The 11,980-nt window shown below is 42.3% G+C and overlaps 1 protein-coding gene across 1 annotated transcript; it reads right to left on the minus strand.

Moving 5' to 3' along the window:
* Window positions 1-7,271: 7,271 nt before the first annotated feature.
* Window positions 7,272-8,910, minus strand: LOC130386274 (E3 ubiquitin-protein ligase TRIM35-like). The gene has a single exon (XM_056595093.1). It carries the CDS (start codon window positions 8,844-8,846, stop codon window positions 7,797-7,799), a length of 1,050 nt encoding a protein of 349 aa, XP_056451068.1. The 5' UTR covers window positions 8,847-8,910; the 3' UTR covers window positions 7,272-7,796.
* Window positions 8,911-11,980: the final 3,070 nt, after the last annotated feature.

Here is an 11,980-nt window from a genome sequence, read left to right on the forward strand (position 1 = left end):
TCTCTCTCTCTCTCTCGGTCTCTCGGCTCTCTCTCTCTCTCTCTCTCTCTCTCTCTCTCTCGGTCTCTCGGTCTCTCTCTCTCTCTCTCTCTCTCTCTCTCTCTCTCTCTCTCTCTCTCTCTCTCTCTCAGTAAGTGCCTCTCGCCCTCTCTGTGTCTTTCTCTCTCTCTCTCTCCCCTCTAACTTTCTGTCTCTTCCTCTCTCCCTCTCTCTGCCCGCCTACCTATCTGTCTGCCTGTCCACCTGTCTGTCTGCCTGTCCACCTGTCTGGCTGCCTGTCCACCTGTCTGTCTGCCTGTCGACCTGTCTGTCTGCCTGCTTACCTGTCTGTCTGAATATCAACCTGTCGGTCTGTCTGTCTGTCTGCCTGTCTGTCTGTCTGTCTGCCTGTCCACCTGTCTGTCTGCCTGTCGACCTGTCTGTCTTCCTGCTTACCTGTCTGTCTGAATATCAACCTGTCTGTCTGTCTGTCTGTCTGTCTGCCTGTCTGCCTATCTGTCTGTCTGCCTGTCCACCTGTCTGTCTGCCTGTCCACCTGTCTGTCTGCCTATCTGTCTGTCTGCCTGTCCACCTGTCTGTCTGCCTATCTGTCTGTCTGCCTGTCCACCTGTCTGTCTGTCCACCTGTCTGTCTGCCTATCTGTCTGTCTGTCTGTCTGTCTGTCCACCTGTCTGTCTGCCTGTCCACCTGTCTGTCTGTCCATCCATCTGTCTGTGAAGAATGCCAGCAGAGTTGTGGAACTTCACGGTTCCAGGTGTTCACATTAGCTCCATGCAACCTGATACACACACACACACACACACACACACACACACACACACGCGCAGACACACACGCCTTCACGCACTTTCGCACTCAGGCAAGCACTCGCACACACACACACATATTCACTGGCCTGCACGCATGTACACACCGGCTGTCTCAGACACACACACACACACACACACACACACACACACACACACACACACACACACACACACACACACACACACACACACACACACACACACACACACACACACACACACACACACACACACACAGCAGGTCATTATGAATCTGACCTTCCCCGAGGGAAACGGCTGCCTGAGTACCTTTGGGCAGGATAATGCATCTTCAACTCGTCATGGCATATTTTTGGGCCAAGGATTAAGGGTTTAGACTTTCAATTGTAATCCCCAGGAAATCCAAATTTGGGCAAGTGGGAGGAGCCTGGGGCTACTGGCAGTACGTCACCTCAGTTGTACCTGTCGATGCCTCCATGCTGCAAAACCACAACATGGAGCACAAGGCGTGAGTCCAACAGTGGCTCAAGTACCTCTCTTGGGTACACATTGCACAGAATTGCACAGAATATATATATATATTGCACAGAATATTCCGGAAAGAGATCACCGCTCTCATGCAGAAGAGGCAGAAGACGAGGACAAATTATCGAAATGTAGGAGTAGGCAAATAAAATACACTGGTGCTCAGATACTTAGATAATCTAAAGAGTCAGCACAATGTTTAGCCAATGTGGTACAAAGCATGCTGTGAAATTCTGGTTAGTCTTGTTAATGTGAGAAAAATCGAATATTTTTTGAATAAATAAATCATGATGTATTGATTCAATTCATTTACGTTCATATCGCACTGGTCTACCATATGTTTTGCCTTTATTTAACGTAGCGCTGTCCTCATATTTTAAAAGTTTAACATATTCTATTTATAACTTTTAAAAGTTTCCATCGATAAAGCCGCCCATTAGTTGAAGCAATGCATTTGTTTTCGCATATTACTTATCACCTGGCATTTATTAAGGCTGCTTAAGCCCCGGTCACACCACACTGCTACCAACACCCCATTGGCTACCTTGTTCAACCTGTCAATCAACCACTCAGCAGACAGAGAGACAGACCGGGGCTCTTAACAGAACTGCCTTTGGAAAAATGCTATTGAGATCAGCTTGATATCATTTAAATTCACGACGGAGAGCTAACCAACTTTTAGCAGGCGTCTAGCGTTTTATAGGGTTGTTGTGACACACAGTCGCGGTCGGTTGGTCGGGGGCTCTCCCCCCCCCCCCCCCCCCCCTCCCCCTCCCCCCAGCTAGATGTTTTGTTCCTTGGTCAAACACGCTGATGCTGAGGCCTCCGGATGTCTCCATTTCAAGACAATGACCACCCCAATGCACACACACGCACACACACACACACACACACACACACACACACACACACACACACACACACACACACAAACACACACACACATGCACTCTCTCACACACACACACACACACACACACACACACACACACACACACACACACACACACACACACACACATCCACAAACACACACTGAATCACGCACAGGCTTGCACCCACACACACAAACACACCAAACACTGAAAGACAAGAGGTCCTACATTCAACAATGAACCACCATTCAGCCACAGGAACCACGTTGGGGAAAAACATGCTGTCTCTTTCCTTTCAGCGCAGCCATACCTTCACATGCACCCATGTAACCGGGATGCTTGTTCGACTTAAAACTTAAAACACACACACACATGCACACACACACACACGCACACACACACACACACACACACACACACACACACACATACACGCACAGACGGACACACAGTCACACCATAACCGCAGCTGTGGTCTTTGTCTGGCCTTAGCAGGTTTAAAAGACAGATATCCTGTCCTGAAGCCGTTTGTTTTTTTTCAGTTAGATAATCTCGCAGGAAACTCGGCTAAACACAAAACTGGGAGGGTTTGAGGTGCTCAATGATGCAGTTTGTCAGCCAAACTTCTGACTTGGGGCCGGTATAAGTTGAACGAGCTTAATGAGTCCCTTTAAGAGATAGAGATGAGATGGAGTGGGAGTTATTTCAACTGGTAGAGAGAGTCTTAATAATAACATCATAAAATCTCCCTGAAGGAAAGAGTTTCCGCTTTGCACGCAGTAAGAGCATGTGCTGTAGGCCGTACTATTATTGTTTTTCTGACGAAGGACCTGAATTTAACAGAACGGAAAAATGAGCTATAAATACATTTACTGGTATTATTTATTCACCTACGTCTAGTAGTTAAAGTACTTCCTTTGTCAGAGAGCGGGTAGGGGAATGAAGGGGGGGTTGGTGGTGTTTATGGACCCTGGGGAAAAGCGGGAACTTGGCCCCTGGTTTATGAATGGAGACCCCCTCCTCCTCACCCCCTTTCCCAACGCGCACATGTGTGTGATAAATGGATGAATGAATAGAATGTCAGACCCAAAATGCTCAATTTTGTGTAGACATGAGGTAAAGTGGAAGCCAAAAGGTGGATTGGAACACTTCTGTAAAATTGTATTTATTTTCCGTAATGCACATGTCGAAATCCAATCTTAAAATGTTCTATTGGGTTGTAATTCCGAGGCAACGGTTTTGATTAGGGCCACACTATGACATTAATGGCGGTCTGTCTTCTCAAACTGCCAGTGCAATTTGAAGACTGCGGTAACGTGGCCATTATGTTGGCATTCCGCAATGGGAGGAAAGAGCAAAGAATGTATTGTAATTTCAGCAAGGAATCAGTCCCCTGGGATTTAGACCCTGCATGTGTGATTTAGTATAATATCGGTTTTATAAGATAATGGGCTTATGATTTTGCCTCATAACAGACCTGAGTTTAAGCAAACACATTTAATCCTTATCCCCTTCTTTTACAAAATGTTGCGAGTGCTTGGAGGGTTTGGTTCCACTGTCGACATAAATGAGCCATACTTTTTGGACACATTAGGAACTTATTCCAGGGCAGAAATAAAACATTTAGGCCTCTCTAACACGTAGGCCTGCGTACTTTGTGGTGGCATGGGTGTGCACAGCACTCACTTTAAGGGGAAAAACACCAACAACACCTCTCTTTCGCACTCACGCACACACGCACGCACACCCACACCCACACACACACACACACACACACACACACACACACACACAAAATTGATCATGCTGACAGGAAAATAATATTTGCTTTCGGTACCTAGAACTTTCTGACTTTTTATGACGGTCAAATTATACCCAAAACTATCCAACAGAAAACAATATATATTTCTTTAAAGAATATTCAATTGGTCACGTCTCGAACAAAACTTAATCAAAAGTAATTTAACAAGGAAGACCAAATTGCAATATATCAGGACAGGGCTGGTGGAAAACGAAGGCACTTTTAGGGCTCAATTCTAATTGATCGGTTTGAAATGCTTGTGTCTGAAGAATTATTTTATGTGTGGTTAAATTTGGGTTTATAGGCCTAGTTCATGTTACTGTAAACTTAGGGATCCGTTACCTACCGGGCATCAACGTGTTGCTCCTGCGCAAACAAGCCGCCTTCATAGAGCGGGATATAATTCACTGTAACACCCTTTAATGGAGTAAGTGCCCCACCTGGTGGACAACATAATACCCTAATACCTTTACACGGTACACTAGCAATAGATCAATGATATGGTTTTGACTTATCCAAGTGGAAATATAATAACTGATCAAGTAATTTAAATAAATAAGTAATTTATTTATTTATTTAACCTTTTATTGTTTTCTACGGAAGAGGATTAGGGTCAGAATTCTTAGATTAAAAGTCAGAATTCTGATCTTAAATTCAGAACTCGGTTTATTCAGAATTTAAAGTTGGGATTCTGAGATAAATAAGAATTATTTTTAGTCTGACTTTAAAGTCAGAATTCTGAGATAAAGATGAGAATTCTGAGATTAGGGTGAGTATTCTGAGTTTAATGTCAGAATTCTGAGATAAAAATCAGAACTCAAAAAATAGCACACGTATATTTTTGCTTTTGTTCTGATCTAAGTCAAAGTCTCAGAATAAAGTCAGAATTCTGACTTTAATCTCAGAATTCTGGGATTTAAATCAGAATTCTGCCTGCGAAACATGTTATAAATATGAGGATGCTAGCAATGGAATTGACAGTGATAATTTGCCCCTGTAGCCTACCCCACAGACAAAAATCTGTTTACAATCAGTCAACAAAATAAGCGGTATGTAATAATCTCACTCATTCAATTATAAATTATGGATACTGAGAGGGTGGAAAATGAAATGAACCCCGGAGTACCAACTGATACATATAATTTTCCTATTCCCTATTCTTTTGTGAATTGTTTGAATGTTTGATAGTGGGATACCATGGATTTTTCTGCTAGATTTGCGAGTCTCTCTTGAGTCATTTTTCTCCTGCTTGTTTTTAGTTTTTTTCAGGCAGGACCTTTCATCAGAAATGGGTACTTTTTGTCTCTCCTCAGTACTATAGTTCATATTAAATAGAGCGCTTATTTTCCAAACTCATTAGAAAATCACATACATCTCAAAATCTCATAAATATAGGCTATGAGCACGAACACCAAAGAAGTGTTTAACTGGTATCAGTTTGTCCACGTGCTCTGTCCACCACTATAGTGATGGGCGAGGTCATGTAGGCCTCCCTCATCCGTTTTGTTGATACCCATTGCATTTCTCCAAACGTTCAGCCACCAACACAGTCACTAGCTGTGCCCATGGCTACAGGGCTACACAAGATCGATCGAACTCCCCCCCGGTTTGAACTCAAAGCGTCTACATGTCATGACCTTGGTAGCGCTTCAATTCCGAGGCAGAGGATTTCTCTCCAGGCGTCGGTTCCGCCCCCGTGCTGGTGTCTTCTCATCGATACCATCACTAGGCTACAGCAGAACCAACTGTTGTTTGATCAACAGTCGGCCTACCTGCATCCATGGCGAAATTACCAGTTTTAGCAAGATGCACAAGGACGTACAGTAGCCATGGGAACATGGTAGGCTACTGCCTCAGAGCGGCCAACGCTAAAGACAAAGTCGGCATTGACCTACATTGAAACATAACATAAAACACTACAGTCAATATAATCTTTATGAAATGAAATGGTAAAGAATAGAAAAGTAAAAAAGAGTAAAACCAAATGTAATTTTTTTCTTTACCTTTTTGAATAAATTGTTTGGGCCGAGTCAGACTCGAGACTGGAGCTCCAGGGAACGTATCCTTCATCCGATCATGTTTTAAAGTTCCTCAATTGGAGTAGTGGAAGGTGAGAACAGCATCTGTACTACCATGGCAACAAACCCTTGCCCTGAAAAGGCCAAATATTATTAATTTACGAATGTAATTAAATAAATAAGAGATCAAAGATCACAACAGAACTTTTTCAGCCTTTTAGCATGTATGTATTAATGCCGTTTAAAATTAGTCTATGGTGACTATGCATAACTGAGCAAATTACTTTAACCAAGTCAGAAATTTCCCAGGTCAGTTAAGCTCTCTGGGGAGATGACTTCGAACCAACACGCTCTCATCACAAAGGTTTTGCTGCCACTTGGTGGCCGCTGTATGTCACTGTAGGCTGTACTTGATCACATTTGCAAACTCACCCAAATTCTTTGTCCCCTATTAACTTTCTTTTTTTATTATTCTCTCAGTCCTGTCAACAGTACCGAAAGTAAAATGACAAACAGGCCTGCCAATTCCCTCTGAAGCTCCCCCAGAAATCACCCTTTTCGATTTATTAACTGATAATAATAATATGATTATGTCACACATTTACACAACATGTAATCCTGTTCAATTTAAATAGTAATACATTTACACAGCATATAACCCTGTTAAACTTAGTAATACATTTGCACAGCATATAACCCACCCTGTTCAACTTAATTAGTAATAATCCATAATTGTATATATTGAAAATATAACACGATGTTACGTAATTAGGAAACCCTGTATACATAAATGATCTCTGACCATTTTAGAGGACTAACAGGCAAGAGTAGGCGCCCTATCTCATAAGATTCCATCCTCGAATTTTGCCAAAAACGGAGCGAGGGCTGGTAGTGAGTTGTCGTCTTTGGAAAAAAAGTTTAAGTTCATCTTTAAAATGTAACACATGACAAATGCCGAGTTGGAGGAATCGGTGAAAAGATATTCCCAGGCTACCAATGATGTCTCAAGGGATATCATTCAGGAAATTCACCCAGCGAGCCGTCTACTTAGGGGTCATGAAAAGGCTCTGGATACATGCAAATATCCTCCTACAGGAGAACCTTGATTTGGTTTTCCAAATCTAACAGTATCCCTGACAATGCCTATTACAGTTGCCTCTGGAGAGATCGTTCAGCAAGCTAAAGTTGATAAGACATCGTTCCAACATGAGTAATGATCGCTTAACCCAATTAGCAGTAATTTCAATTGAAAACAGTGCGGCACAAACTATTTCATTTGATGCAATACGATAAATGGCCAAGCTAAGGAGCGCTATAGAATCTTTGGTGGTAACATCGTTGCATAAGCATAAGCTACTTGGTTATGTCACACATTTACACCACACGTAATAATTATCAATTTAATTAGTAATACATTTACACCACACGTAATCATTTTCAATTTAATTAGTAATACATTTACACCACACGTAATCATTTTCAATTTATTTAGTAGGCCTAATACATTTACACAACATATAACCCTGTTAAATTTAGTTAGCAATACATTATGTTACATTTGTTATAATGATAATGTTTGTCAATTTCTAAGTGTTAATTATTTGTTCAGACAGACAGACAGACAGACAGACAGACAGAGGCCTACACACATCATATAATTATAGTAGGCCTACAGTGGCTGATATACTACAAAATAAACCTTTTATTTTTTAATATTTTTTAAAATCTATGCCTTGGAGTTGGCATTGTGCGTGAGGCCATAAGGTGCAGGATTGTTGTTGATTCTCTTCTACTTTCCCCCATATAGAAATTGGGCCAGGATGGCGGCCTGGGTGTGGGTTCCTGATTCAAGGGACCCAGATCCCAGCATGCCATACTTCCGCCTCTGATTGTTCTTAGGGAGCTGCTGTCTCGCTCCACGTCTCACGCTGGTCAGGTCCTCAGACAGGTGGAGATCGGGGCCGGCGGTGTTGGGGTCCAGGATCACAGGAGAGTAGGAGACGTTCTCCTCCAGCTTCTTCCAGACTGCGTAGGCCAGGTTGCCCAGGTGTTTTTCCACGTCCAGCTGCGCTCCCTTGGGTAGAGCTGGCGAGGGTCGGGGCTGAGCTATTTTCTCTCTTGTAGCCTTGAACTTCTTCAGGAAGGAAATGTCTCCAGCCCCCAGCTGCTGCTCCGTCTCGGTGACTGTGTGTGAAATGATTTCTATCTGCTTCGACCACACCTCAATCTCCTTGTTCATCTTCTGACCTTTCAACTGCTCTTCGTCTCTCAGCGCAGTGATCCTGGACTTCTCTTCATCGTGGAGAAGCTGGTGAAGCTTCTCAAACTCCTTTTGAATCCGTCTCTCGGTGTGCGCGGTCTGGACATTAATGTCTGCTGCTATGTCCTCACACTTTCTCTTGGTCTCAACGAAGTCGTTTAACTTCTCCTTCTGGGGTTTCATTAATTTATGAATTTCTTCCCTGTGGATCAGGGCAGCTTCATCCACAGGAAGGAATCTGTGGTTGGCGTGTTTTTCAGAGTGTCGACAGATGACACACGCCGTCTCCAGGTCATCGAGACAGAAGAGCTTGAGTTTCTCACCGTGCAGAGCGCAGAGATCCGCGTTCTCCCGCTGGAAGGCCTCCGACAGGTTCTTCAGAGCGATGTTCCTGGGTGGTTCGGTCTTTGAAGATCTCCTCTTGCAAAGTGGACACTGCTGTTCCTGGTTTCGCATCCACCAACTCTGTAAAAAGCCCTTGCAGAAACTGTGACTACACGATAGGATAACAGGGTCGTTAAAGATGTCACAGCAAACAGAACAGGACAGATCGTCCACTAGGCATGATTTGTACGCCATTCTATTCTATTCGTTCTCTCGTTAACTCGCTTTTGCTTTCACCGCACCTTATAGAGTGGCGAAGTCGCGCCTCTTCCGGTAGAGCTCATGGGACCTATGAGATCGAAAGATATGAATGGGTGTCAATGGAGAGAATATTATTATTTTCTGGTCCCAGTTTTTATATACCCTGGATTACACATATGTTGTTTGTGGATTTAAATGATAATCTTTCATGCAAAGAAAACTTAAATTTTTCGTGAAGAAGTTTGATAATTTTAGGTTTTATGTGAGGCCGCTTTGTGAACTACAGCTTTTCGCTGCTCTCGACGCATATGATATACGTCACCACACCCGCCACACACTTGGAACTCGGCACAGAGATGGGGATCTCTCTGCTCCACTTCACCACTTTTTTTCAAGGCGACGATAAAAGCATAGAAAGAGGTGAAAACCACTATAAGTCGGGGCATGTGGAGAGTTTTAGTTATGTGCCATCTCTATGTGCCATCTCTCCACAGCCAGCTTAAACAGCTGCAATACCAGGCTTGGCCTCTGAGCACTGGTGGATTGCGGAAGTATGCGCCTATCCTGGGGGCCTGGTTTTGCCATTGGATTTTGGATTATTATAAATTGAAACAATTTATTAAATAAATATTTGTGAGATGTCATTACTCATTTGTGAGATGAGTTTGCTTCCTATTTATGTCGAGTATACACCCCTACTGTCCACAAGCATCCCCCCCATATGGATTTGGAGAATTGTTGCCACATCCCAGTGGTGGAGGTATCATATATATGAAAGAGGGCATTCAATTACACTATATTGATCAATTAGGAGGCCGAAGCCCTGATGGAAGTAATGCAATAGGTGACTGAGGGTAAACATTTGAGAACGCCTTTTATCAAAGGGGGTCTCAAAGGACTCATACACTTCAACAGCGGCTGCAGCAGAAGTGTTGAGACGAAAGATGATAAAGACATTTATAGAATATTCCCATTCACATGATTCTTCGCATGACCTGCAGGTTGGAGAGACTGAAATAACCCCCAAAATGAGTAATAATGTAAAAGCAGCCAAGTCCCACAAATTACTTGAACTATTTATTTCATTCCATTGTTTCGTTGATATGCATTATTGAAAAGTTTCAAGCATATGGATTAAATGCAATATCCACAAACAGTTAAAAAAAAAAATGGTACCATGAAATGTCTTGTTTATTGTATTAACCAGTTCATTTCTCTTTTGTGAAAGTCACCAAAAGTCAAACGCAAGGTCACAGCCTAACAGTGGAGCCGTGTTGGGAACCAGCAGCCAAGAGCTTCCATGGAAACTTTCTACCCATGTTAAATAGATTTAGTTGGCAGTTCTTTTTCTGCCTATTCTTTTTTAAACTTGTGGAAGCACTTTGCAGTACTGGGAGACACCATTTCTAACAGCAATGGAGCTAGATTCTAAAAATATCAAAAGATGCCCAAAGCAAATACCTTTAACCCATAGTTGTTTTATCGAATTAAAAAATGTCAGAGTTTCATTGACCACAAATTGAGTAGAAATATTTTGCATACAAATCTTTAAATAGTTTAACCACATTAAGAAAAATACATTCGTTAATTTTTTTTATTAGTGAAGCCACAAGTTTTGCACATTATCCAAACAGAATACCTGAAATGTTGATATTTCAGCCCTTTCGGGTTAAAACAAGAGAAAAGGACAACCTAATAAGAGTGAAAAGTTTGGGTTAGGTGACCTATAGTTCAAAGATGTCCCTAGTCAGGTAGACTAAATAAAAGTGTATTCCCAATTCCTCCAGGACATTCGTGTAATTTACTTGTGAGCTCTCCCTCAAGCCTAGAGAGACATCAGTGTTGAACCACCAACTGAAAGAGGGTATTTGCCATTAGTATGAGTGACAACATTTCATGGCTATTAATTTAGTTCATTATATTTAGCCGATTTGAATAGACTTTTCTAGCAGGTGAGGCTGTCAAAGAACTAAATATGGAGCAACTACAAAAAGTAAATTTGCAGCATGACCAAATTATACAAAAAGTATAGGAACTGTTCTAGCAGATATGTATTAGAAGTCTCTTTTGATAGGCAGGGAATAATTGTCTTTGTCCCCTGTAGTCATGCCATCAAATCTGTTGGGCAAAGTACCGCTACTGATTAATCCAGTAGACTCACCAGTCAAGTCCCCCTAGTTAGAAAATGGAAGAAACCCAGTTAGTCATGTTAATTATTCTGTTGTTACAAATGAAGACTAATACTTTCCACATATTGCGATCCAAGTTACTGGCTGCAGTCCTGGATTTTATTGTTCTATATGAACAGATTCAATTTACTAAACTATTAATCATGCTTCAGAAGAATTAACCTTTCTTGGATGGCAGATCTACCACAAGCCTCCATTGCCACAACCTCCAGATGGCTTACGACCTACGGCAACTCCTCGACTACTGCAAGCCAACAAATTGGCTCTTGCACACCAGACACGCATTTTGCTTTATTTTAGGTTTTCAAGCATCTTAAAATACCCAAATCATCGCTCCAATACACAAGTCAGCTAATGGCCTACAAGGAAATGCTGAAGCTAGTGTTAGTGATGCCGATAGAAATGGACAAGCTTGCGTATACAAATATGCAACTAGAATTGCAAGGTTCACAGCCCAGTTGCATAAGTGGTCACAACCGTTGGATTGTAAGCAAGGGTAAAAAAAAAAAAACTTCCCACAAACTAGTCAACATGATCAATTGAAAGCCTGTACAAAACGACCATGGAATAGTCAAATGCAGCTTTACAGCGGATGAATTAAGCCAAATTGCATAAACATCCAATGGTAAACAGTATACAAATGCAATCAAGGTTGCACTCACACTAGGCCACCTGCCCGTGGCTGTCGCAACTGTGGCCTGGCCACGGTAGGCTCTTGTACATACGCCATCACGTCGCTAGCATCCAAACAATTCTACCAAACCTTAACCAACTAGTGAAAAATGGAACAAAACTTTAGCACACACCCAGTGACTAATCACCTTGTCCAGGGGTGTTCCAACGTGGTTTACCAGAGGGCCTTGTGGACTTAAAGTAAGCCACACATTTGACAGACAGCACGGAATGACGTTAAACTAAGCTAATCTACAGGTTACTAGT

The sequence above is a fragment of the Gadus chalcogrammus genome, chromosome 7 (genome assembly GCF_026213295.1).
Source record: "Gadus chalcogrammus isolate NIFS_2021 chromosome 7, NIFS_Gcha_1.0, whole genome shotgun sequence".
Classification (NCBI taxonomy): domain Eukaryota; kingdom Metazoa; phylum Chordata; class Actinopteri; order Gadiformes; family Gadidae; genus Gadus; species Gadus chalcogrammus.